Source organism: Crotalus tigris, unplaced genomic scaffold, assembly GCF_016545835.1.
Source record: "Crotalus tigris isolate CLP2741 ecotype Arizona unplaced genomic scaffold, ASM1654583v1 scf7180000017735.2152567, whole genome shotgun sequence".
NCBI lineage: Eukaryota > Metazoa > Chordata > Lepidosauria > Squamata > Viperidae > Crotalus > Crotalus tigris.
The window spans coordinates 1,006,208-1,032,519 of record NW_024096601.1 but is presented as its reverse complement, the minus strand read 5'-3'; the positions used below and the strand labels follow the sequence as shown (position 1 = coordinate 1,032,519).

The window sequence follows — 26,312 nt, the reverse complement described above, 5'->3', positions numbered from 1 at the left end:
AGTTGGAGGCTTTCTGATTTTCCCAACCTTATCCTACCTTCTTTTCTTAATTGCACAATTTTTAATTGTGCATACCCAATTCCTTTGGACTCATTGAAGAACTGGTAGATGCTCTTGGACAAAACTCAATCTCTGTACTTTTGCTAATAACACTTCAGGTTAATATATGAGAACCTGACTTCTTGAATTTTATTTCTTGAAGGGGTTTAGAGATAGAGCCCCAAGTAAATCTCATGTGGGGACTTACTAGCATGGTGGTGCGCAAATCAAACTTCTCAGCCAGCTGGGTGATGTAGATGTGGACGGAGACCAAGTCACGTTGATCGTTCTCCTCCACTTCACGGATAATGTCGGCCACCCACTCAAACTGCCGTTGTGTACGGGTTACCCAAATGAAGTAGATCTTGGAAGGCCAAGAAAAAGGCTATGATCATTGCTGAAAGCCTATAATGCTTATAAGCATGTTATGTATCAAAATGTGAATTGTATTTTTTTTTAAAATCCCATGAAAACGTATACTCATTTCCATGCACATTCCTAATATACCCCTCTATGTATATCCTCTTGTCCAAAATGTATACATTTGTAAACAATTGTCTCAGATGTAGGTTCTGCATATTGTTTTAACATTAAATCTTATTTTAGGGGGTGCTCTTTCCTCTAACATAATGATTCCCCATCTTGGCAGCTTTCAGATGAGTGGACATCATCTAAGTCCACCATCTCAAAGTCTCTTAAGGTTGAGAAACACACTCTTTTTGTATTTTTTTTCAAAAGAATTGGAATTAAAAAAAATTGGAAATACAATAGTTTAATTCAGATGTATGAGCCAGTTTTCCCCTAGGAAATGTAAAATGAAGTACTTATAGCAAAGTCTACATCTCCACTATCTGTTTTAAGTGATGCAGTTCATCGTTAGAGAAGGTCTACCATCTGATGTTGATACAAACACTGACGCAATCGCAGTGAGTATACAGCAGCCCAACCACACCTCTGTCCGTCCAGTCTCACCTTCTTACACAGGATCCTGGAGCCAACGGAAGACTTGAAGACAAGGTCTTTAAGGATGGAGGCAAACGGGGTCACTCCGATGCCACCACCCACAAGGACCGACACTTCAAATTTGTTCCATTCCTGATGACCCTCTCCAAATGGGCCATCAAGATAGAGCTACAAAGAAACAGGGGGAAAGGATGAAGTTTATTGGTTTGGACAATGGAGTCCAGATGGTTTCCACTGAGTACAGCAAGGACAGGATTCCATATTTGTTAAGTATTTACAGATGTGGTAAGAAGAAAAGCCATGTCAATGTTGGAATCAGAAAAGTGGTAGTTGATGTTGATCAGCCATATTTGTGTCCTCTACTAAAATCTATACTAGGAGAAAAGTGAGGCAAAACAAAATCCAGTTTTACCTTGGGATATTTGCCAATCTCTTCTATGCTTTCTTGTGAGTAGAGTTCCCGCAGGCGAGTTGTCCAAGGTCCAGCTGCTCGGATGTGCAGACTGAGCTGGTCTTCATGAGGAGCAGATGTCAGAGTGAAAGGATGGTACTCGTTGGTCCCCAGTGACAAACATGCAATCCGTACCCATTGTCCAGACCTATAGTCAAAATCTTGGGGTCTCTGGAACTGCAGGTTGGTGACCCCTGAATCAATTAAAAAAAAGTATGTGCTATGAAAGGTCAAACCAACAATACTATCCATAATGATCTGTGTACAAGCAAATTACAGATAAGACAGACCTAAACTAGAGGGTAATCACTGAGAAGCAACAAGCAGCAAAGACCATGCTGGACCACCCAGATACTTCTCCAGGCCATATGTGGACTACAGGTCTTAGCAAGTCTCTTTAGATCAACTTTACTCAATGGACATGCTTTAGATGTATGACCTTCAACTTTCATAATCCCCCAGGCTGCAGGACCATTGATAAGAATTCTGGAGGTTGAAATCCACATGTTGGGAGGATACTCAGGTAGAAGATACTCTCTTTGATGTAGGATGGAGGAGGAAGGACCGTATAGGACAGCAGCATTACCTGAAGGGAGCAGCTCAGCCTTAATGACATTGATTTCCACCTTCTTTCTGCTAAGGCTGATGAGTTTATCTGTTACATAGATGAGTGCTGGGATAATGAAGTAAATATGAAAGCGAGGCTGTTGGATCAGAGCGTAGCTACCATGAATGACCACCTGGAAATATATTATACCTCATTTTAGTCCATGATAATCAACGGGAAGGGAAAATTCTTCTCTGATTGTGATAACTTACGAAGAGCAAAAGCATCTAAAGATAGGTTGGAAGTCCTCAGGATCTCATAAACTTGCTTCAAATTGAGCTGTACCAGTAGTGCCCCCCCCCAAATCAAGTAGTAAAACTCCTTCAGTTTTAATTCTTTTTCAACTCTACCTGGAAATGATGCTCTTTTTGTATAGAAAACCTCACCATTAAACTCTTATCCCTCTTCATACATGGTATGGAGATAGTATATACCAGGGGTCTCCAAACTTGGCAACTTTAAGGCTTGTGGACGTCAACTCCTAGAATTCCTCAGCCAGGAATTCTGGGAGTTGAATTCGTAAATCTTAAAGTTGTCAAGTTTGGAGAGCCCTGGTATATATGAATAGTATGAATCTTCCTTCATCTGTGGACGATTCGTGTTTCAGAATTATCATAACCATCACTTACCAGAATGTAGAGAACCACATAGAGATGATGGGTGATCCAGAATGCTTGAAAGCTGATTCGTCGGAAATAATGAGTGGCAAATACATACATGATCGCAAGGATGACCAGTAATAGCACGCCGGTCATGCCTGCAGAAGACCAGGAGAAGAGAGGGAACGTCAACTGAAGTAAGGGAACACATTATGTTGTCTTCTTTCACCATTATCTCCATCTACTTCAGAAGTGGACAACCTGAAGTTTTCTATATAGGTCAAGTGATGACACAGCATTGCACAAATGACACAAATACTTCGTCTGCATCATTTTGGCTATGATACCCTGCTCTTTATGTCATCGTTATGACACAATCACAGTTTTTAATAGATGCCAATGCTAGAAGTTCCAATGTTCCATTCAACCCAAAGTCACTTCTTCAGAACTGATCTGAGGACACACTCAGATCTGTTCTAAAGAAGTGACTTTGGGTTGAATGGAGGGCTAATGTAAACTCTAAAATAGCTTCAGTGTACTAAACAAAAATCAAACACTCAGTTCCTGCCCTCATCAGCTCCAGACGACATGAATAATTGGAATCCAGCCCACTTGCATTATTTCCTAGATCTTCATCTATCTCCAAATGTTAACTGCAGTCTGGTCACCAAATGCCTTTGATATTTGATTTTTACCTGGTACTGTCTCAAAGAACCACCAGTAGTATTTGGGAGGAAATTGTGATCTGGAAAGAAAAACAAAACAGGGGCAATTCTCAGTAGAACAACCCACAATGTAACCTGGTTCATACATTGTGCTAAGCCAGGGGTCTCCAAACTTGGCAACTTTAAAGCTGGTGGACTTCAGCTACCAGAATTCCTTGGCTGGCTGGCTGGTTGTGCACTGGGTTTCTGAATAATACAAAATTAAGAGCTTCCATTTTTTTTCTAGCCATCTGGAGTTTAAGAGTTAAGGAACTGCTTTCTTTGCATTCTTATGTTCATAGAGGGATACTCTCTACTCACCCGTCATTCGTAAATACGTGAGAAAAAAGGCATGACAGAATGCTGAGAGGGGTCACCGAAAAGATGTAGACATTCACAATGTGGCCCAAGGTGTGCAAAACTGTAGGAAACACAGGACAGTGACGTTAGGTATCTGTGTCACCAGTTTTAATTGCAATTTCAAATCTCTTTTAACTACCATATAGACATTTCCTGTCTTGGAACTATGGGCAATATGGAGCTATAAAAAGCAATCACACCTAACAATGAAAACATAAAATAGCAGTGTAACTTAGTAGTCAGATCACAAGCTACGGTGTTAAATACATCTATGAACTGTGCAAAGTTCAGGATGTTAAAAAAATAGAAATATCCCACACCTATTTTTGTATTTACATTACAATTGTAATTTCCTTGATGTGAGTTTGTAAAGACTAATCAACTTTGATTGGCAAGAGGAAATGTTAGATGGTTCATTTTCAGTTTGGATTGCTAGAAAATCCCCTAAATTGAAAAACCAGATTTTTCTGGAGTTGATTTCCATCACTGTTGTCAATCATTTTCCTTGCACTTTTACTGGGCCCTGCATTGTCGAAAGTCACGCAGTTGCAGCGGTGAGAAATTAGAGTTGGTTGTTTTAAAAGTTTCACCTCCATTACGCTGACTTTACAAAACTAAGAGTAGCCCTTGGCTTGCAACTGTTTGTTTAGCAACCATCCAGAGTTACAACCATGCTGAAACCAGAGACTTAGGCTCAGTCCTTGACTTATGATTGTTGCAGCATCATCACGGTTATGTGATCAAAATCTAGATGCTTGGCAACAGGAATGTATTTTCCATGGTTGCGGCATTGTAGTTCTCTTAAGAACTGGAGTGATTTGCATAACAACCTTGACAACAAATGTTGTACAATTGGGTGTGACCCACTTAGCTGTGGAAATTCTGGTCCCAACGTGCTTGTAAGTTGAGGACTACTTGCTATTCAAAGAGTGCATAGGGTGCCTAATTTCAGCAATTACTTACGTTTCGTTCCAGGTCAGATCTAGTTGCCTGCTTGTACCACAAACTGTTTTAAAGGACCACCACCTTCTAGTTTGGCTACTCAAAGATTCAGTCTGTTTATAAATCAGGGGTTCTCAACCTTGGCAACTTTAAGACTTGTGGACTTCAACTCCCAGAATTCCTCAACCAGCAAAGTTGAAGTCCACAAGTCTTAAAGTTGCCAAGGTTGAGAACCCCTGGAACTTTAGATCTACCTGAGAAGATCAAAGCTCCTGTTGCGATCCATCGGTGGAAATCCACGGCAGAGTCAAAAGGGATGTAGCGATTGAAGAAGGTTTCTCGCAAGAACGTGATGAGGTTTCGGCACATGGTGAGTAAGATGAAGGAGTACATGAAGGAGATGCTGGCGCCAGCCCCGCGAGAGATCAGGATGCCCACAAAGGTGGTGTCAGCAATGCCAGTGGGTGGCGATGCAAATCCATAATCTGCAAAGGGAATGGATTGAGCGAGTCCCAAAGGATGAGATTGTGACAAAACCTTTCATAACTGGGTTACTCCCCTTTTTTTTTCTGGGCTGAGACCTTGTTTGTGTCCTTCCGGTGGTGTGCTGGAGACCAGGGCATCTCCAAAAAGGAGGTAGACTCAGAATAAAGAGGTCAGTGGGAGCAGGTTACAACCCAGTTGGATTCAATGTTATTTCTGTTTCAATTGAAAGATTGGGAAATTAAATGGAGAAGACAGCATTGACGGGACTTTTCCCTGTTCACCATGTCTATCCAATACAATACTCTCTCCTATTGCACGAGGATAAGTTGGGACCTAGTTCAAATGCACAAAGTGGGCTTTTCAACACTCCTCCTCCAACTCCCCCAGATCTCAATCAGGACTTCAGTGGATTTCAGCTCCTGGTGGATGTTGCACTGAAACAGGCAGCAGAGATGGAATTGCAGGCAAAACTCATGGCATAAATTGTTCTTCATATTTTCTCTCCGTCAACAGGGATGTAATAGAAAGATGTGACAATTGTTTCAATGATATCAAGGATTTAACTGCATTATTTGTTCTAATTAATCTTATTTGTTCTAATTAATCTTATTTACACATCCCTGTTGGGGGAGAGAAAATATGAAAATATGTTTCAATGATATCAAGGATTTAACTGCATTATTTATTCTAATTAATATTATTTGTTCTAATTAATCTTATTTGCACATCCCTGTTGGGGGAGAGAAAATATGAAGACCAATTTATGCCGTGAGTTTTGCCTGCAATTCTCTCTTCTTCTGCCTGCTCAATCAAGAGAAGGAGACGGGGTAACTTGCCCAAAGAATCGGTGCAGATCCAGCAGACACTTTGGGACGACAAAGTTTTGGAGGAAGTCCACACACAGGTCTGCAGCCTCAAGGGACATCTGCCATTCCATAACTGCATCTCACCTCCAACATGCTCAGATGATAAACACGCTTGCATGCCCCATATGTGGCATGGCAATGCAAGACCAAAGGGATCCAAGACTCTAGGGAGCACATAGTGGGGTGTACAGATTTGGAGCTCCCCTCCAGATCTCTACCTATGTGTCCAATGGGGGAGGGGTTAGGTTACGGGAAGATTGCAAGGAGGATACTCAGGTCTTGGAGGGTTCAACCGCAGCTTTGCCAGTAAAATTATGACCCATCTCCTAAAGATTTGCATCATTAAAACAGCCACTATAAAAGCCATACCAGGAAGTTTGGCAACAAACTTCCCTTGTTAACCATTAATGCAGCTCTACTTGCAGCGGGAGTGTCTTGCTTTACACCGGCGTTAGTCTGTGCTGCAAGGAGATACGTACGTGGTATGCTTAGTGGTGGCTGCCACTGCCTGCCTGCCCCAGAGACGGGTGTCTCTGCTTCCTCACGGCATGAGGATGCTGGGTTTTGAATCAAGTTAGCTGCGCCAGCTCTTGAGCTGAGCAGCCGGTTCGGTGGTGCTAAGTAGGCTGGTAACTCACAATATGCCCTTTCTACAAAGACGCCAGCGGTGATGGCTGAGAATATCACCACGCAGATAATGTGGCGCCTGAAGTTCTCAATGAACCTCTTGAACTGCTGGATCTTCTGGTGGACTTTGTTCCTCTCGTACCGCTCCCTCCGTGCCTCTGTGTACAGATGAGGTTCTGGGAAAACCAATCTGGAATATGGGAAACCGTAGGTCAGGAAAACCTTGGCCAGTAGGGCAAATTTTGATCGGAAGACCATGGAAGAAAAATCTGCTCGACAACATTCCCCCTCCCCCAAATTCCTCACTATTTCAGTGAGTGAGCCAGTTTCAGGCAAATGGGGACCTACTTCGCTTTTTGTTAGAGTCTCCTGATCTCAAAAGATCCCCCAGAGATACCTTTGCAAGGGAACAAGAGCATTTCTGAGCACATGGAAAACCTAAAGATTTACCAACTTGTTTTGTTTTCCTTCCATAAATGCTTTCCTGGTATATGAAGAATGATAGCAGGAATTGGATATGTCTAGTTTAATGAAAAGAAGGACTAGGGGTGACATGATAGCAGTCTTCCAATATTGAGGGGCTGCCACAAAGAAGAGGAGGGGGTCAACCTATTCTCTAAAGCATCTGAAGGCAGGACAAGAAATGATGGATGGAAACTAAGGAGAGGACCAACCTAGAACTAAGGAGGAATTTCCTGACAGTTAGAGCAATTAGCCAGTGGAGCTCCTTGCCTCCAGAAGTTGTGGGTGTTCCATCACTGGAGGCTTTTAAGAAGAGATTGGACAACCACTTGTCTGGAATGGTATAGGATCTCCTGCTTCAGCAGGGGGTTGGATTAGAAGATCTTCAAGGTCCCTTCCAACTCTGTTATTCTGTTTTACATTGATATTTTTTTCACCATAGCAACTTGAGTTGGTCTGGAGAAGACAACCCAGTTGTTTCTACCCTAGTATTCTACACCTCTGGTTCTTAATCCGGGGTGGAGTATCTAGAGGTATTTAAGCCTCCTAAGGCCATCCCTGAAGCCTGTATTTCCACTGCTGTCATGCTGGTGGCATCACTCTTGTGGACTTTGCTGCTATAAAAGACAACAGTGATGTTTGGATTTGTTTCAGAGCCTATTCTTGCTATGTTGCCTGGAAACTAACCACATAGTAAACAAATTAACCACAGAATGAGTTATTTATCATGTGTACAATGGAAATAATGAAGGTTGAGTCAGACAGGTGCCGATAATCGGCATCATTGGTACCCAGAGTCACTTGATAATGAAATGGGTAGTGTATAAATTTAACAATAAAACGTACATGAGTAAGCTGCAGAGATAACTAGTTGAAGGGTGTTTACACTTTTATGGAACTGACGGTTGTTTGAATTCTGAATGTGTACACTGGAGTTGAATTATGGAGATTAACTAGGCAACACATTTTGGAGCTCTCCAGACTCCCGAGTCCCTTGTAGATTCTATCTCAGTTTCCTTCTGAAGTGGCTGGTTCTGCTATGGGGATGAAATGACTTGCAGCAAGCGAAGGGTGATGCCCACAGATCTTCATAAATATGATGAATTACAAGTCCTAGCCACAATTCCTAATGAATATGATTCCTCCTACATAACTGCTCATCTCCTTGTATAGATACTTTTACAGGAACAGAGATGAATTAGCCAAAAGTGGGATTACCTGTGATCTGCCCTTGACTTTCCCAGAAATATTTATGCTAGATTAGCCTATACATCTTGGATCCGATCCAGCATGGCTTCTGCTTAAAACAAAATGGTGCCATTCCAATCAAAACTCTACACGGATAATTATTTCATTTCTATTTTTATGTGCCTAACAAGATCCAATAATTCACTGGAGCTGCCGGCCCATACTCGATCCATTTTCACTGCCTTTTATGTTCAGTGAAGGTGGTAAGGTTAAGATGGACAGCTCATCGTTCAAGTTTAGAATGAGTGTCTTTGGTCCATTACACATTGCACATACTTACTTTTTGCCCTGTCTTTTCCGTACGTCTTGTCCTGTTCCTTCCCCAGGTAGCCAGTCTGAACCCAGGATCAGAGGATTATCTCGAGTTAGGAGGAAACTATAAGGGAACAGATCATCAGCTTTTGAAGAGGACCCCTCCGTCTACAATGTTGGAAGCGAGCACGATGCCTTGAGGGTTTGACCATACTTTAACTCTAAAATCATGATGAAAAATGCCAGCCAATCCTTTTTTTTCCAGAAGTTTTGGGTTTAGATTTTCTATGGAGTTGGCTTCCAGTCAACCCCCAATCTCAAGGGTGGAGCACAAACATGACCTTTCTGTCTCCATTTCAGTGGGAAAAACCTCCTTTCGCAGGAATGTGTTTTTTTCCACCAAAACGTTCTCTGTATTATTTTAAAGGTAGGGTCAGTCCCAATGACACATAATTAATTTTACTCTTGTTATAGCACCTTGCATTTGGGACTTTGTGTATCCCATTAATAATCTGATTTACTGTAAGCTGTTTTGAATGCTGTCATTTCAAGTTACATCAAGTCATCTAAAAATTATGGCACATATCCACCAACTAGAATATCCAAACTCAGCCAAAGTATTTTGGCATCTGAGGTACTTCTTCTCTTCTCTGGCAAGAAAAACAGAAAATTTCTAAATCCTGTCTTTGCATGTCACAATTATCTACCTGAACCACCTATTTTTCGAAACCCAATGATGGGGCTGGCTGAAAGCAGAGTTCATTAAGTTTAAATGTTATTCTCTAGGAAGAAACGTAACCTACAGAAGAAAGATGAAGCTATTAAATCTTTCCTTCTGATATTCTATTTCTGTATGTGGAAATAACCGTCATAATACTTCACAAGTGGTTCTTCATGAGGTTTTCCAAATTAGTTGCATGTCAACAAAATGGGAAAAAACTTGATGGATTTGTTAAAAAAGTTGAAAAACTTTCAAGGTTACCACATAGGAACTTCCAAGCTTCTTCAATGCTTAAAATGCTGCTTGAACTCCTAAAAGTATTTAAACTTTTTTACACTTAGACTTCTGCTAATGCCATCTTCCCATCCTCTGCTTAGTACAGTTCAGCTTGTTATCTATTTTTTGCAAGCAGATCAATATAAAAGTCTTAAAACGAATGTCTAATTTGGCCCGCGTGGTTTTCTGTATTCATTAGTACATATTGATCCCCACTGCATGAATATTTATTTCCTTTTCATTACTGGTTACTTCATGATCACAAAGATTGGGTAGAGCATGGTCCACAAATCTTTGCAAAGAAACTGTGATTTGTGGTGGGGGCAAACTGGGATCTGGGTCACATCTAAAATCCACACAGGCTTAGGCAATCTGCATGGAAAGCATGCCTAAGAAGGTGAGTAACTGGGAGATGACATACTTGTTATCTCGATCCTTGTGAATGAAGGACACACGATTGATTTCATTGAGTTTGAGTCTCTCTGGAAGTCCTGGGAGGAGGACAGAAAACAAAGTTCAACTGATGACCACCAAGGACTTAGTAGAGTTAGAGCAGGGGTCTCCAACCTTGGCAACTTTAAGACTTGTGGACTTCGACTCCCAGAATTCCTCAGCCACTTGAAGTCCACAAGTCTTAAAGTTGCCAAGGGTGAGGACCCCTGAGTTAGAGAACGGAAAAGAAAGATATTGATTGACTTTGTGGACATTTTGTTGGTTTCTTTCCCATAGTTTCAGGTCCAAAACCAAGAATAATGTGTGGAGATTCTTCCAAGCTGAGTTCTTTATGGGTCCACACCTAGAGACAGAATCTTGCCAGTCTGAAGACTCTCCTATCTGCCTCTACGATATGCTCTAGGGCAGAGGTTCTCAATCTTCCTAATGCCGCGACCCTTAATATAGTTCCTCATGTAGTGGTGACCCCCAACCCTAAGGGCTCTCCAAGCACACACAGACGCCACCCACTCACCCACCGTGCCCAGGGCTCAGCGTGCCTTGCCTGTCCTCGCCTCACTTCTGAAGGTCGCCAGCCTGCCTGGCTCCAGTTGGCCAGGGAGGGGGGGCAGGAAGGCCGCTCTGCCGGCTCCACCCAGCCTGGTTGGAGAAGTGCCCAGGGGGAGAGAGAGAGAGAGAGAGAGAGAGGGAGAGAGAGAGACAAGAGGGCAACAGCACCGGCAGAACTTAGTTCAGCCTTCTCCACCCTCCTCCTCAGGGCCACAAAGCAGCACAGCCTCCCTTAGGAGACGCTCGACGGAAACGAATCCGGTGCTGCAACGGCCCCCAGCTCGAAGCCGTGCGGAGACGGATAGAGGAGCGGTGTCTCGGTTCCTAAGACCATCGGAAATATGTGTTTTCTGATGGTCTTAGGCGACCCCTGTGAAAGGGTCGTTCGACCCTCAAAGGGGCCGCGACCCACAGGTTGAGAACCGCTGCTCTAGGGACTAATAGGGAGGAGCCATCTCCACCCTTTTTCTTTCACACATGATATCTGGGCTGAGTTGGCTCTTATTTATCTGGAATGCACCCCTCCCTCCTGGGGATCCACTTCCTCATTCCCTTCCATCATACATAATGACCCATGAGAGAAAGAGAGAGAAAGATGTGCAATATAATAAGAACGGGACCATCTACATCTGGAGATCCTGTTATTGCTGATGTTTGCTGCCCAAAGTATGGCTTCCTTGCTCCTACCCAACTGGAAGGCTTCGTGTGAGCTATCTCTTTTGGTTTCTGCTGACCTTTAATGCACAGTTGAGTGCGCTGGAGTGCATTGTCATGATCCCGCAACATGTAGTGAAAATCCTCCCAGGTGAGCTCTTCCTTATCCTGGAATCCTGATTCTTTGAACAAGGATTCGATAACCTGCTCGGTCTGATCCCGTGAGAGGCAATTGTTAGAGATCTCGATGAAGGATCTAGAGGAAGAGATAAGAGGAAATAAGCCTTGCTGAGATAAGACGATTGATGGGGTAACTGAAGAGTCTACGGCAGGGGTCCTCAGACTTGGCCACTTTAAGACTTGTGGACTTCAAATGGCTGGGGAATTCTGGGAGTTGAAGTCCACAAGTCTTAAAGCGGCCAAGTTTGAGCACCCCTGGTCTACGGCAAGGTCTTCCTTGAATTGAAGAAGCATGGTTGATAGCACACTAATTTTCACTCATGACTCAGATAAGCGTACAAATACTGTGGGTTGGGTGGAAACATTGGCTGAGCTTGGTCTGCAATAAGATCAGTCCTATTCTGCAAATCTAGGAGATTGTTTTCCACGTAGCTTCACCTCCTCCAAAATGCTGGGCTATGGGTTGTGAGATTGTGTTTTATGGTTGGTGGCAATGTCCCCCAAGATGCATACAGCCTGAATTTCAGATGAAGAACCTGACCACAGGTACAATACACCATTCTAGCAAACAGAAATTCCAGCACCTCTCCACCAAGAATCAGTTAGGATAACAAAAGCAACACCCCAAACTAGCAGAACATACCTCAGCATCCGAAAGAATTCATCCTTTGAAAGGAAGCCGTTTCCATCAATATCGTACATGGCAAACATCAGCTTGGACTTCTCCTGGGGGGATCCTGGTTGAGAGAGAAAGAGAGGACCATGCTTCATCAGCACAACTCAGCCCCTGCCCCCAAATTTGGAAAGATCCTTGAAGCCCGTTTCTTGTTCTTGTTAGGACAATCAGAATGGGAGGAAAGAGTGTTGAGATGATCAGTGTGGTGAGAAAATAGGTGGGGGATAAGATAGAACAGACATTGTTGGAGCAACTCAAAAGTTCATGGATTGTGCTGATGGATATCCATAAAATCTCATTACCTTATCATGTTGGCTGAAAAGCTAACACAATCTTCACATTTCCCATGGCTCAAGATTAAGACTCTACTACAGGACTCTGCTATAATAGTGGCATCTACCTTCAGTCCTTGTTCTAGGTTCTCAGGAAGATGGCAAAGTGTCCTGCCCCCTTTCACTAACCCCATTCGTTTGTTTCTGGAACTGAAAGGAAAGACCTCTATTTTCCTCCATCCTCTTCATCATCAATGGATGAATAAACTGATATAATATCAACCTACATAATTCAGTTGGGTATCAAATATTAGGGCTGCCTTCACACAACATGGCTGACATGGTTATCGAATGAATCAATCTCAGGTTACACGAGACACTGAACCATAAAAAAAAATAAACAGTCATTCAAAATAAAACAGAAATCCTGTGTAACACACATTAAGCTTAGCTGATCATAAAAATGGAGCTGTAAATTAAGCTGATTTAGTAAAGCATAAGCTATGAACACATACAGCTTGGGGCCAGATTGTTGAGATCTTGACTCTGGTTAGCTCTTTCCCATCCCTTACAGTTGAGTAATCTCAAGTCTCACCTTTCATAAAAACCACCAAGATTTCCAGGAATTCCCGAAAGGAGAGATACCCATTGCCATCTTTGTCAGCGAGAGAGAACATGGACTCCACAAACACAGATTGGGGTTTGAGACCCAGTGCATCAGCAAACTCTGCGCGGCTCAGTTCACACTTTAAGGCTTCCTTGGCCTTTTGAGATGTTTCCAAACTGAGTTCTCCAGCGTTTAATCTGTCAATGTCTAGAACCTAAAAGAGTAAGACCACTGATCACATTCCCACCAGGAAGGAAGTCCACTCACTTTTTATCAGAAAGACAAGACACTCTAAACAAAACTAGGATATTTCTTGCACTTGCAGCCCTACCATGCTGCTATGATGTAACATTAAGTTACAAGAGCAGGTTTGGTCGAGATTTCAGTCATTCTAACTGGTAATAAAATCATTGTTTGGCAACATTAGATAGTTGACTTTATTTCTTGTTCAACAACATATGTATGCAATGTTCCAATAGCTGAAAAATCAATAGAACGCCATGTTTCCCAATGAATAAGAGAAAAAGCAACTGTTTAAGATGGTACAAGTTAAATAGGGGAAGAGAAAAGGGAAGGGGGAGCAGGAGGAGGAGGAGGAGGAGAGGAGGAGGAGGAGAGGAGGAGAAGGAGGAGGAGGTGGAAGAAGAAGAAGAAGAAGAAGAAGAAGAAGAAGAAGAAGAAGAAGAAGAAGAAGAAGAAGAAGAAGAAGAAGAAGAAGAAGAAGAGGAGGAGGAGGAGGAGGAGGAGGAAGAGGAGGAAGAAGAGGAGAAGGAGAAGGAGGAGGAGAAGGAGGAGGAGAAGGAACAGCTTCCTCATTTACCTGAGCGAATGAATGCCGGAAAAAAATTTCCAGAATTTCTTTTCTCTGCTCTTTGGTTACTGCCTTTTTCAGCAGGTGCTGTTCACTCATCATGGACACTTGGAGAGACAATTCATTTTTCTCCAAATAGGTTTTCAGAAGTCCGAGGAAGTCCCTGCATTCTGCTTCTACCTTAAACAGCAGCACCTAAGAACAATGATGAGATAAGAGGCATTCAGAGCTGTGAGGAAGAGAATCTTCAGACAGTCAAAGATGCTGTCTTGTACATCACCCAAGACTCCAGCACCTAAAAGGCAACCTTGTTCTATTCGGCTCTTTCATCTTTTAATCTTTAAGACATTGCTTAAACTATTCAGAATACTTTAGATGTTTGGGATTCCTTTAATGACTTAGCTATTTACAACGGGGTCTCCTCCACGGTGACATGGACCATGGATAGCTTTTCCAGACTTATTCCTATTGCCGTTAAACAGCTGACATAAAATTATGGGTTTTATGGAAATAATCCTGGATGCTATTTTTAGTTTTGCTAAGGTTCCTGGGAGTTGAGAAGTCCTGGAAGACAGAAAGGCAAGATGGGAACCTTTCCAGTGTATAAACCATAACATAAACAGTTGTCCATCATCCTTTTTGCTACATACCAGGTCATATTCTTTAGGAATCTTCAGAAGTATAGTCCTGTTGCCTCTGTTGTTGGACATGATGGTCTCCACTTTCTGCTGGCTTCTCAGGGTTATGCTGCGAACCACAGCCAGCTTACCATCAAGCACTTTGATCACTTTGTCTTCCTTCAGTTGGATGTAGACAAGTGAACTTTCTGTCTTGAAACCATGCCATTCAAGCGCTGGGGGAAGAAGACTCTGTATTAGCCTTGCATTTTCTAACAATCAAGGTCTCCTTCCCCAGTGAACCTTCTATCGTCTTTGAAGACCCCTAGGTTGTTAAAGTCAATGCCTCTATTTATACCAGTCTAACCAAGTTTTCATAACTTTTTTCCATCACTCTCCCATCTCCAGGAATGTAAACCCAATAATATAACCCCAGTGAATAGGTCACAAGAGTGTGCAGTTGTTTTTGATTAGCAATCAAGATAAAAATTCTCCAGGAACTGGACATATGATTCATACTGTGTTTGAATGGAATCTTTGAGCAGTGGACACTCTGGGAGAATTGCTTCTCACCTTGAGTTCCCTCAGCAGATACATCTGGATGAGCGGTGGGATTTTGCCTCTTCTGTAATTTACGGAAAGATCTCCTCCGGAAAAAAGCAACAATCCAGGCAATGAAGAGGCTCACTGTAAGACAAAAACATAAGAAAAGCATTGGCTGATATTGCAACAGCTAGAGTCATTCACAGATGCCAGTCTTGAGCATTGAGGATTGTTAGGAACCAGCAAATTCTTCCTCTTAGCTCATGACATTGATAACTTCATGCTACTTTTCTCCAAGTTGGTGTCCTTCGAAGCTATTGAGATAACCAATCACAGACTTCTCCACCTCTTTGGACAGGGGTGGGGAACCTTGGCTCTTTTATGAATTGTGGACTTCAACTCCCAGTCATAAAAGAGCCAAGATTCCCCACCTCTGTTTTTGGACAATGGTTCTGCTACCTGCATATTCTACGACAATCTCAGTCAACTCTGGTGCCACAGCCTCTTCCCGGTCAGCTTAAAAGGCAGAGGGCATAGTGGAACCCAAAGGGGCTAAAATTATGGACTGGCCAAAGTTTTCAAGTCCATACACATTGCTTCTCGTTCTCTCAGTCTTTACTTTCTTCAGAGACAGCATTTAAAGTTCTCAGAATGACGCAGGCTGCATCGGCTAATTAACTAGGGGTCCAACTTTTATTCCACCAACTGGTTGATGGACTGGCTGAATAACTGGTTTTTCTTTCTTCTGGAAGTGAGCGATCAAACATTGAACAGATGGTCCTCCACTTACAGCAGTGCTTTTAGTGACCATTCAAACTTACAGCGGCACTGAAAAGAACTGACTTAGGACCCTTTTTCACAGTTAACGACCTTTCCAGCATCGCCAGGGTCAGGTGATCAAAATTCAGAGGGCTCGGCAACGGGTTCATATTTATGACGGTCGCAGTGTCCCCCGGGGTCACGAGACCCCCTTTGGTGACTTTCTGACAAGCAAAGTGAATGGGGAAACCGGATTCACTTAACAACCGGGTGACTAGCTTATCAACTGCAGTGATTTGCTTAACAACGGAGGTGAGAAAGGTCGTAAAATGGGGCCAAATGTCACTTAGGAAATGTCTCACTCAGCAATCAAACTGTCGGGATCCATTGTGGCCGTAAGCTGAGGGCTACCTGCACTTATACAGAGGCTTGATTCCAGTGTTCAACAATCTCACTCCCAGGACACGTCAACCGTTGAAGCCCTGCGTTGGAACCTAAAGGAAAACTTCAAACCTGTACTGGAACCCACCTAAAGGCAGGCAACACAGGGCAGCGATGAGGATTCCAAAACCGGCAGCGCTTCCTTTGAAGTAATCTATGACGGTCATCTGTTTGCAGGAAGGGAGGCTCTGCAAGCGCACCTGCCTGAGCTGGGGGCATGGATCATCTGTGGCTGGAGAATGTAATGAGACAGGGAGATGCATTCAATTTAATTCCTTTGGCTCCTCCCTCCAGCACAGTTTCTTAAGACGCTCTACACACGTGCAGTGGTCCTTGCTTATTAACTGGCGGCTTAGCGACCGCTCAGAATTACGATGGACCTCCCCAGGGCTACTTACGACCTGTTCTCAAAATTCTAATGGCCACACAGGTGGATTAACAAGCATTGGACTTGAGGATGGTATGTTGTAACTCTGGAAATTTCGCCATGCTGTAATAACAAACTGAGGAGATTTGGGCACTCAACACCAGAGCTAATAAAACTGTTCTTGAACCAAGAGGAATGTTATACAAATGTTTACACATTAAACTTGCAAGGCAGGACAGGAGTGTTGTTGAACCGGATGCTACACAAAACTTAAGTTGTCCGTATGTTCTATCCAAAACAGTGACAGTCACTGGCATCAAAATAGCAGGTGCAAACAGGTAATGAGCACCCCACTTCTCTTAAGGTGCCTTGCAAACAGGTAAAAGGGGTGGGATGTCAATCCACCTGCCTTTGCTTGACATTTTGGAACCAGGACTATTGCTACAGATGTGACGTGAGCCTTTTCTATAGAAAGGCTGCATTCAAAAGATGAATTGCCAGTATTGAAAAAAATAAACGGAGAAGAGTGCACTGTGAAGTTCTGTCTGATAAAAAACAATGTTGTTTTATATATATGTCTGATCCTAAATTATTGTTTGGTGCCTTGTCCAAAACTCTTAGGTCCATTCCCTCCATCCCATCCCTGCTTTAGATAATGAATCCAGAATTTTCTACGTGTACTGCGGGTACTCAATGTTTGAGATGCAGCTTGTCTTCTTTCTCTTTGTTGAAAGACTTCTAATATTTCTAGTACGAGTAAAAAACAATGGATTTGCTCGTAGGCATGCATAGCGGTGGTAGCAGAAGGGGAGGGGGAAGACTGAAACGTAATTATGATTCATAATAGAAACTCTGTTCCTTGGATACTGGTGTACAATATTGCATCTCTTCATACTATTGAAGAGATAGAACTTCTTCATGACACCATTTTGATCAGGAATAGAAATGGACACCAGTGAAGAAGTTTAGTACAAAACATTGGCAGCTCTCTCCCTCACATCCAGGACATAGCACAGAAGCGTTGCTTGATTATCTGGGACACCACACATCCTCTTCACGACCTGTTTTCCTTGTTCCTTTCTGGGAGGAGGGGGCTCCGTGGTATCCGAAGCAGAACATCCAGATTCAGCCACAGTTTCATTCCATACAGCATTAACCTGGTGAACTCTCAAGCTTCCTCCTTCCGTTATATATTCAAGATGGACAGTATTTAATATTTATTTGTTATGTATATGCAGGGGTGGGGGTCTATACATATGTTGTACATAGTATGCTTAGGTGTGTGTCATGTATGTGTTTTACTTTGAGAGCGGGCAACTAAATTTCATTTTTGATGTGTGCCGTTGTGCCCACAGTAAAAAAAAAAATGACAATAAAGGTTATCTTATCTTATCTCATCCCACACACCTCCAAAGAACATAAGCCGTTACCCACCATTAAAAATGAACACGTTTTCTGGGATATTTTTTGTGTACATGACAGCAGCAAGGACATCATAGAGGCTTGTGTTCTTAATGGTCACAATCTCTTCAGAAGTGAATAGTCTACGAAAGGGATGAATAAGACTCAGTGGGATCTTCAATGCATTAAGCATAAACACAATCGTAAGGCTGTGGTTAGAATGCCAGATTAGAACAGGGAGGCCGAAGTTCAAATGCTCATTCAAACATGAAATATTTTGGGTGGGTTTCGGATCAGTCGCCGTTTTCCAGCCCAAGCTGTCTTTTCAAGTCAGTGTGAGAATCAAAAGAAGACAAGGAGAACCACACATCTCACCATACATCCCCAGAGAAAAGAAAGGAAGGATAGAAATGCAAGCATGAAATCAAATGTTGTTTGGGTAAGATGTCTTACCCATTCTTGGGGTTTTCAAACCAGAATCGGTCTCCATCTCGTAGGCGAACAAACTGGTCCTCAATGATGGCTCGGAAAAGGCTCTCGTCCTCTTCCAGCATCCCTCCAAGGAGCAGCTCCAGGATATCAAGGCTGTTCCCATACAGTTCTTCGGTTAATTTAAGGATCTAGGAGCAAACACACCATTTGGTTTCAGGATGAAGAGTGCAGGGTGTGCTTGGGTAGTTAAAAGAAGGGGGAAAAATATTGTCCCCTTTTTGTCTGCTACCAGGTACAGAATGGGAAGAGGCCCTTGTGGCCAGAATAAAATAAGTAGGGTTAGATCAGTGGTTCTCAACCTGTGGGTCGGGACCCCATATGGGGTCGAACGACCATTTCACGGGGGTCGCCAAGCAAGGCTGTCCGCCATTTTTTCCCCCTTTTCTTTGGCCATGCCCCTGGCACCCGGTGATGTATAAGTGGTTGGGGGTCATCACAACATGGGAAACTGTATTATGGGGTTGCGGCATTAGAAAGGTTGAGAACCACTGGGTTAGATAAATGGGCTTTTGAAGAGGGAATAGGAGATGTGGTGACACAGTGGTTAAAGTGCAGCATTGCAGGCAAACTCTGCCTACAACAGTGATGGCAAACCTTTTAGAGACCGAGTGTCCAAACTGCAACCCAAAACCCACTTATGCATCGTCGGGTGCCGGGTGGGCGTGGCCCATTGGGTAGGTGTGGCCCATTGGGTGGGTGTGGCTGCGGTGGTAACAGCAGACTGGGTGGGACTAAAAAGTTCAATCAATCAATTCCAACTTTGCGAGATCTTTTTTTTTCCTGCAAGAAGTTGAAATTGACTGATTGATTGAACCTTTTTTTTTTTGTACACGGCGCTGGAGGCCTAAAGTGAAAAAGTTTTATAAAACCCAGCTGAAGGCCTAGGAGTGGGGCGAAGGCGCGCGTGCCCACAGAGAGGGCTCTGAGTGCCGCCTCTGGCACCAGTGCCATAGGTTCGTCACCACTGGCCTACAACCTGGAGTCCGAGCCTGACCAGCTCAGGGTTGATTTATCCTTCCATCCTTCTAAGGTTGCTAAAATGAAGAGCCACATTATTGGGGGCAATATGCAAATAACTCTGACAGTGTAATACCCAGAGAGTACTATAAAATGCTCTAGGGTGGTATATACATCTAAATGCTATTGCTAATTAGTAGATTTCAGAGCTTTGATTTGGTTCAGATTATCCCCACTGCTTTTGCTCTTTGAACTGGAACACCCTCCCCCATTATTTCCAATAGAAGACAGAGAAGAAGACCAAGCTTTATTAGCTTCTATTTCCTACCTACTGAGAATTTTAAGGAACATAAATTAGAGTGAGAACTCTTTTCTACTGAAGTCTGTATCCATTGGAAGAGTTCACGTGTTATAAATGCACGTGGCAGGGGTCAAAATAGGATGAGCCTAAGTTAAGCTGGTGAGGGACTGAAAAAGGATCAAGATGTATGTGGTGTTAGGTCAAAGTTTTGCATATGTCTATTGTAGGGTGCTTGGTGCTCTCTGAGCTTGGTGGTTTTTTTCCAGACATTTCATTACCCAACTAGGTAATATCATCTTCTTCTTCTTCTTCTTCTTCTTCTTCTTCTTCTTCTTCTTCTTCTTCTTCTTCTTCTTCTTCTTCTTCTTCTTCTTCTTCTTCTTCTTCTTCTTCTTCTTCTCTTCTTCTTCTTCTTCTTCTTCTTCTTCTTCTTCTTCTTCTTCTTCTTCTTCTTCTTCTTCTTCTTCTTCTTCTTCTTCTTCTTCTTCTTCTTCTTCTTCTTCTTCTTCTTCTTCTGACATATCCATTATCGGACATTGGCGATCATGTTGACGATCCTGTTTTTATCAGCAGCCGCACGAAAAAGTGCTGCTGAGTTTTGTCCAAACCAGTCTCTTAGATTTTGAAGCCCTGCTATGATATTACCTCGTTGGGTAATCAAATGTCCTGAAGAAAACCACCAAGCTCAGAGAGCATCAAGGACCCCACAGTTTAACCCTGAGCTTCAGATATTCACTTCTGTTATCGTATATCCATTGTGTAGCACAATCTTCCCACAATTGGTTTAATGAGCAATATGCAGTAGCACAATGGGCTTTTTTTTCCTACATGGAGTGGCGGATGGTACACAGAGCTTAGCCCAGGGGTAGGCAACCTTGGCTCTTTTATGACTCGTGGACTTCAACTCCCAGAGTTCCTGAACCAGCATGGCTCAGCTTGGAAACCTCCCCCTTTCCCCTCAGCATGGCTGGCTCAGGAATTCTGGGAGTTGAAGTCCACAAGTCATAAAAGAGCCAAGGTTGCCTACCCCTGCTCTAGGCCTAGGCCACTTTATGACTCGTGGACTTCAACTCCCAGAATTCCTGAGGGGAAAGGGAGAGGTTTCCAAGCTGAGCTATGCTGGCTCAGGAATTCTGGGAGTTGAAGTCCACGAGTCATAAAAGAGCCAAGGTTGCCTACTCCTGGCTTAGACTAAAGTCAAGCATTGTTCTCATATGTAAAGCAAAGCTTCTCCTTTTGAGCTTCTGTTTAAGCTTTAAGGGGAAGTCATGGTAGGCCTGCCATCAACGGACAAGATGGTGCTTATTTTCTGTCTGCCTTCCATCCCACCTCATGTCCATTTTAGCTCTTGTGACATGGTACCGTTTGGTTCATCTGCTTAATATCTGTCCAGTTTTTAGCAGGCGGAAGTCCAAAGAACTCTCTGGCTTTATTATAGGTAGATAGTCCAAGATCTCTTCCTCGCTGGATCCAACTCGCCACGAAATCCATTCGAGAGTACTTCACCGTCCCGTACCAGTAATCTTAAGAAGAACAAGACAGAACATCCACAGTGGGGCAAAATGGAAGAACGTCCACATGAAGAACAAAGGAATCATAACCGAGAAAAGCCAACCAATTAACTGAAAGCCCCCCCCCCAAAAAAAGCAGGAAGCAAAGACAGTTCACCCCAACTTTTTCACCTCCCTCAGCTCTGCCAAAGGAATGAAACCTCCTGCAATTATTGGGGAGCCATCAAAAGGAAGAACCAACAAATGGATGAAAAGATATACCTCGGAGATCTTCGACCACGGTGTTGTCTCCTTTCTTGGTAATTTGAGAACTCATTCCCAGAAGAAGATCATCTACATCTTCGGCTGTCTGGATGTTAGGATTCTGACCAAAACAAAAAAGACTTAGCCTGAGCTACATGTCAATTGCAAAGTTTACCTGGTCAGTTCCAAGATGCCCATCAGCACTAAATCTGATCTTGGGAGCAATGCTCACAGTGATAGGAACCGCTTAAATGTCCTGGGTTCCTGGGAATGGCACCCACCTTTGTGAAAACACCAACTGAACTAGAGGTAGAACAAGATGTCTTGCAACGAAGCAGGACACCAATAACCTAGTCTAACATTTCTAAATTGATGAAGGCTGTCCAGGACCTCTGCCAGGTGACCTGTTCAGCCCTACCTGGAGATGCTGAAGGCTGAAATGTGGGACTATTGCATGCAACTCAAGAGCTCTACCTGGGTTATGTTTTGAGTTATATTTTTTTCACGTGACAGGACACCCCGATTCCATGTCTCCAAGACATTTCCTTGTAATCTCTGTCTCTTGAGTGCCTTCAGCTAGGAATCTATGTTTAATTGCTCTTGTATGGCTCTGAAGCTCCTTACCTGCCGGCTCCAGTAGTTGTTGCATAGGCGGAGGGCTGGAGAGAGCTGTCCATTTATGTCAGTCACATTTCGGGGAGAACAATCTGAATTCCTGAAAAGATTTTTTTTTTAAATGAGATGAGTAGGGTTCTCTGTGTGGGGGTCAATATACTGCCTACTTCCTTTGACAAAAGACAGCAAGAGGGGAAGAGACACCGATGTTGTATGAGATATATAATACTAATAATATTCCATCTGCAAAGACCGTCTCCCTTGTCTCCTTCCTTCCTTCCTTCCTTCTTTCCATCTCTCTTCTCTCTCTTGTCTCTCCTTCCTTCCTCCCCCTCCCTCCCTCTCTTCCCCTTCCCTGTCCCCTTCTCCTTCCTTCCTTCCTTCCTTCCTTCCTTCCTTCCTTCCTTCCTTCCATCCATCCATCCATCCATCCATCCATCCCTTGTCTCTCCTTCCTTCCTTCCTTCCTTCCTTCCTTCCTTCCTTCCTTCCTTCCTTCCTTCCTTCCTTCCATCTCTCTTCTCTCTCTTGTCTCTCCTTCTTTCCTCCCCCTCCCTCCCCCTTCCCTGTCTCTCCCCTTCTTTCCTCCCCCTCCCTCCCCCTTCCCTGTCCCCCTCCCCTTCCTTCCTTCCTTCCTCCATCCATCCATCCATCCATCCATCCATCTCTCTTCTCTCCCTTGTCTCTCCTTCCTTCCTTCCTTCCTTCCTTCCTTCCTTCCTTCCTTCCTTCCTTCCTTCCTTCCTTCCTTCCTTCCTTCCTTCCATCTCTCTTCTCTCCCTTGTCTCTCCTTCCTTCCTTCCTTCCTTCCTTCCTTCCTTCCTTCCTTCCTTCCATCTCTCTACTCTCCCTTGTCTCTCCTTCCCCTTCCTTCCCTTTCCCCTTCTCCTTCTACTTTTTCCATCCATCCATCCATCCATCCATCCATCCATCCATCCATCCATCTCTCTTCTCTCCCTTGTCTCTCCTTCCTTCCTTCCTTCCTTCCTTCCTTCCTTCCTTCCTTCCTTCCTTCCTTCCTTCCTTCCTTCCTCCCTCCCTCCCTCCCTCCCTTTCTTTCATCTTAAATACTGAAGTTATAGTCATATTTGCGAGACCGCCTACTACCTCATAGTTCCCTTTGTCCGGTTAGATCCCACAGGCTGGGACTCATTCAGGTCCCGTCGGCCAAGCAGTGCCATTTGGCGGGGCCGCGGGGGAGGGCTTTCTCTGTGATGGCGCCCACCTCTTGGAACCAGCTCCCCCCGGAGATTAGGACCGCTCCCACCCTGTTGGTTTTCCGTAAGATGCTTAAGACCTGGCTTTTCCGGCAGGCCTGGGGTTTATAAAATCTGACTCCTGGATGACTGTTCTTGTGCTGTTCGTTTTGTTATGTTTTATGTGTTTTTATTGTTAGCCGCCCAGAGTCCTGCGGGAGTGGGGCGGCTTATAAATTTTAAAAATAAAATAAAATAAATAAATCAATCTCAATACTGACTTCACTAGTATTCTTTTTTTTAAAACTACTTTTCTTACCTCATATAGACTCCAGATGGGACTTTAGTGCCAAGGAAGAGTGCAGAAGCCACAAGGAATTCCGGAGAGATCCGAGAATCCACATGCTGCTTGTAACCTACAACACAGAGAGTAGAGCAAGAAATCCTTTAGCAGAAGATTTTTTTACTGAAGCTAAGAAGATGTACAGGAGAGAGTGCCTTAAAACTCCCTGTGATGTATTGAGTTTTAAATGGAAGAACTGAGAAAGCAAATGCAATTTAGCATTCCCCTGCCAGGGAAAACCTGGATAACTACCCATATATACAGGCTGAGAAATGATAATGGAGTCCAGCCTTCTCTACATAACATTATAAAATGAGGAGAAATGTGGCTAAGGCAGTTCTTTCTATTCACAAGAAGACCCTTTATCTTCCTTTATGCAGCCACTGCAGCTCTCCTGTCTTTCTCCACCTGGCATCTGTTCTGTTGATGTTCCTCACCTTCATAAGGTCTGAGGCTCGTCTTCTCCAAAAAGATGGGCAGCCACTTGTAAAACACGACATTCTAGGAGAATAACGAGAAGATCACAAAACACTGTAAAATGAAATGAGTGTGATTGCTTCTCTTTTTCGGCCTGTTCCATCCTCTCCCTACCTGGTAAACGGCAATGACTCTCTTGCGAGCATGTTGGAATAAGTCCTCATCCGACCAGCCGGGGTTCTGCTGGGCCAGTTTCTCTGCCCAGTGGTTGTGATAGCGGAACCACACGATACTCACGGCTTGGAGGAAGATGTTTTCATTTCCTCTGGCATTTCCAAAATCTGGGAGGGGAGGGAGAAAAAAGAAGAGAAGGAGGAGGAGAAGAGAGGAGGAGGTTTTAGAAAGACATTGACTTGATTATAATGTTTTTAAATAAATGGAGTTCTTAAGTTTAAATGTGAGAAGAAATATAGGTTTGTATAGATTAAAATTTTTTTGATTGATTAATGCAGTTGATGGTTAGACATAGTAATGAATGAATTCATTTGAAAATGTATTCATTTGATTATAATATTCTATATAGGCAGAGAGGGAAATTTTAATGAAATAATGGGTACATATTTACTATGTTATTGTTTGTTTTTTAAAAAATGGATCACCATGTTTCCACGTGGGTTCTTAAGCTGTGTTGGTGTAAAATGAAAAACTAATAAAAATTGTTTTGGGGAAAAAAAAGGAGAGAGAGGGAGGAGAGGAGGGGGAGGAAGAAGGGGGGAGGAAGGAGGGGAGAAGGAGGAGGAGAGAAGGAGGAGGAGAGAAGGAAGAGGAGGAAGGAGGAGGAAGGGGGAGGAGGAGGAAAGGAGGCAGAGAGGATAGAAGGAGGACGAGGAAGGGAGGAGGAGGAGGAGGATGGAAGGAGTAGGAGGGAAGGAGGAGGAGGAGGAAAGGAAGAGGAGGGGAGGAGGAGGATAGAAGGAGGAGAGGAGAGGAGGAGGAGGAGGAGAGGAGAGGAGAAGGAGGAGGGGAGGAGGATGAGGATGGAAAGAGGAGAATAGAAGGAGGAGGAGGAGGAGGAAAGGAGGAAGGGGAGGAGGAGGAGGACGAGGAGGAGGAGGGGAGAAGGAGGAGGAGGAAAGGAAGAGGAGGGGAGGAGGAGGATAGAAGGAGGAGAGGAGGAGGAGGGGAGGATAGAAGGAGGAGAGGAGGAGGAGGGGAGGAGGAGGATAGAAGGAGGAGAGGAGAGGAGAAGGGGAGGAGGAATCATTAAAAGGAACCTAAGAGACCTGTAAAAACAAGGTGAATCCTAATGGCCAGATATCAGAGAAGACGTGATAAAAATAATGAAGATGATATCATATTCTGCAAAAATGTAATAGGAAAAGACCACTGTACTTTGTGTTGACCTCCAGATGTCTTCCCTTCGTGAAAGGACAAGATAGAGATGGAAGAATATACTCAGAGATCATCCCCTATCAAGGAAGCTCTAGCACCACATAGTTGAGTTGCTAGTCACCTCCAGACATTCTAGAATCCTCAAATACACACCCAACTTTCCACTATTATTGTTGGCAGAAAACTGAACAAAGACCTGAAAAAAAATACTCTTGGGTTCCGCCCATCTCTCTCTCTCTCTCTCTCTCTCTCTCTCTCTCTCTCTCTCTCTCTCTCTCTCTCTGTTTCTCTCTGTGTCTCTGTCTCTCTCCGTGTCTCACTCTCTCTCTTTTTCTCCCTCTCTCTCTGTCTCTGTCTCTGTCTCTCTCTCTCAGCCTCTTGAAGAGCAAAGGATGATCCCAGACTTGCTTACCGAAGATGCCTTGGGGTCCACCCTTCCCTGTAGCTGGGTCGAGAGCCTTCCACATTAAGCTGTTCTCTTCCGTTTGCTTTGGGAAGCCACGTTTCTTTCCAGAAAGTAACATTCCTTGGGAGAAACTCCTTAGAGAATCGCTCCAGGCATGTGAAGAGCCGTAGATGGCACTTCCATCTAACCAGCCAGTCACCCCATTTATCTGTCGGAGAACAAAAAGGAAGATGGGATGGAGAGAGCAAGGAGAACCGTTAACTCCTGTTCAGTCTCTGAACTGCTTGGATTGCATCAGTTGATAAGGCAGGGGTCTTCAAACTTGGCCCTTTTGTGACTTGTGGACTTCAACTCACAGAATTCCTCAGCCAGGAGTTGAAGTCCACAAGTCATAAAAGGGCCAAGTTTGAAGACCCCCTGTAATAAGCTGTCTCAAGATAGCAACTTCACACCGGATAGTCAAAGCTCAGTAAATTTGGACCTCATGTCTATGGAGATGCTCAATA

At 43.7% G+C, this 26,312-nt stretch overlaps 1 protein-coding gene across 3 annotated transcripts in view; it reads right to left on the bottom strand.

The window, feature by feature from the left end:
• The window catches only part of LOC120306363 (dual oxidase 2-like), a 50,285-nt gene that overhangs the window by 2,833 nt on the left and 21,140 nt on the right, over positions 1–26,312 (bottom strand). For all 3 annotated transcript variants that reach the window (XM_039339504.1, XM_039339505.1, XM_039339506.1), the window contains exons 6-32: positions 25,813–26,014; positions 24,183–24,349; positions 24,029–24,092; positions 23,568–23,664; positions 22,062–22,152; positions 21,456–21,558; positions 21,046–21,206; positions 18,387–18,553; positions 17,967–18,076; positions 16,254–16,397; positions 14,996–15,109; positions 14,456–14,658; positions 13,815–14,000; positions 12,983–13,208; positions 12,083–12,176; positions 11,340–11,515; positions 10,025–10,094; positions 8,635–8,730; positions 6,656–6,834; positions 4,920–5,150; positions 3,685–3,784; positions 3,355–3,404; positions 2,690–2,817; positions 2,040–2,193; positions 1,415–1,647; positions 1,012–1,170; positions 248–403 (exon numbers count right to left, since the gene is read on the bottom strand). In XM_039339504.1, coding sequence (XP_039195438.1) covers positions 248–403; positions 1,012–1,170; positions 1,415–1,647; positions 2,040–2,193; positions 2,690–2,817; positions 3,355–3,404; positions 3,685–3,784; positions 4,920–5,150; positions 6,656–6,834; positions 8,635–8,730; positions 10,025–10,094; positions 11,340–11,515; positions 12,083–12,176; positions 12,983–13,208; positions 13,815–14,000; positions 14,456–14,658; positions 14,996–15,109; positions 16,254–16,397; positions 17,967–18,076; positions 18,387–18,553; positions 21,046–21,206; positions 21,456–21,558; positions 22,062–22,152; positions 23,568–23,664; positions 24,029–24,092; positions 24,183–24,349; positions 25,813–26,014 — 3,861 coding nt within the window. The remainder of the gene's footprint in view (positions 1–247; positions 404–1,011; positions 1,171–1,414; positions 1,648–2,039; positions 2,194–2,689; positions 2,818–3,354; positions 3,405–3,684; positions 3,785–4,919; positions 5,151–6,655; positions 6,835–8,634; positions 8,731–10,024; positions 10,095–11,339; positions 11,516–12,082; positions 12,177–12,982; positions 13,209–13,814; positions 14,001–14,455; positions 14,659–14,995; positions 15,110–16,253; positions 16,398–17,966; positions 18,077–18,386; positions 18,554–21,045; positions 21,207–21,455; positions 21,559–22,061; positions 22,153–23,567; positions 23,665–24,028; positions 24,093–24,182; positions 24,350–25,812; positions 26,015–26,312) is intronic.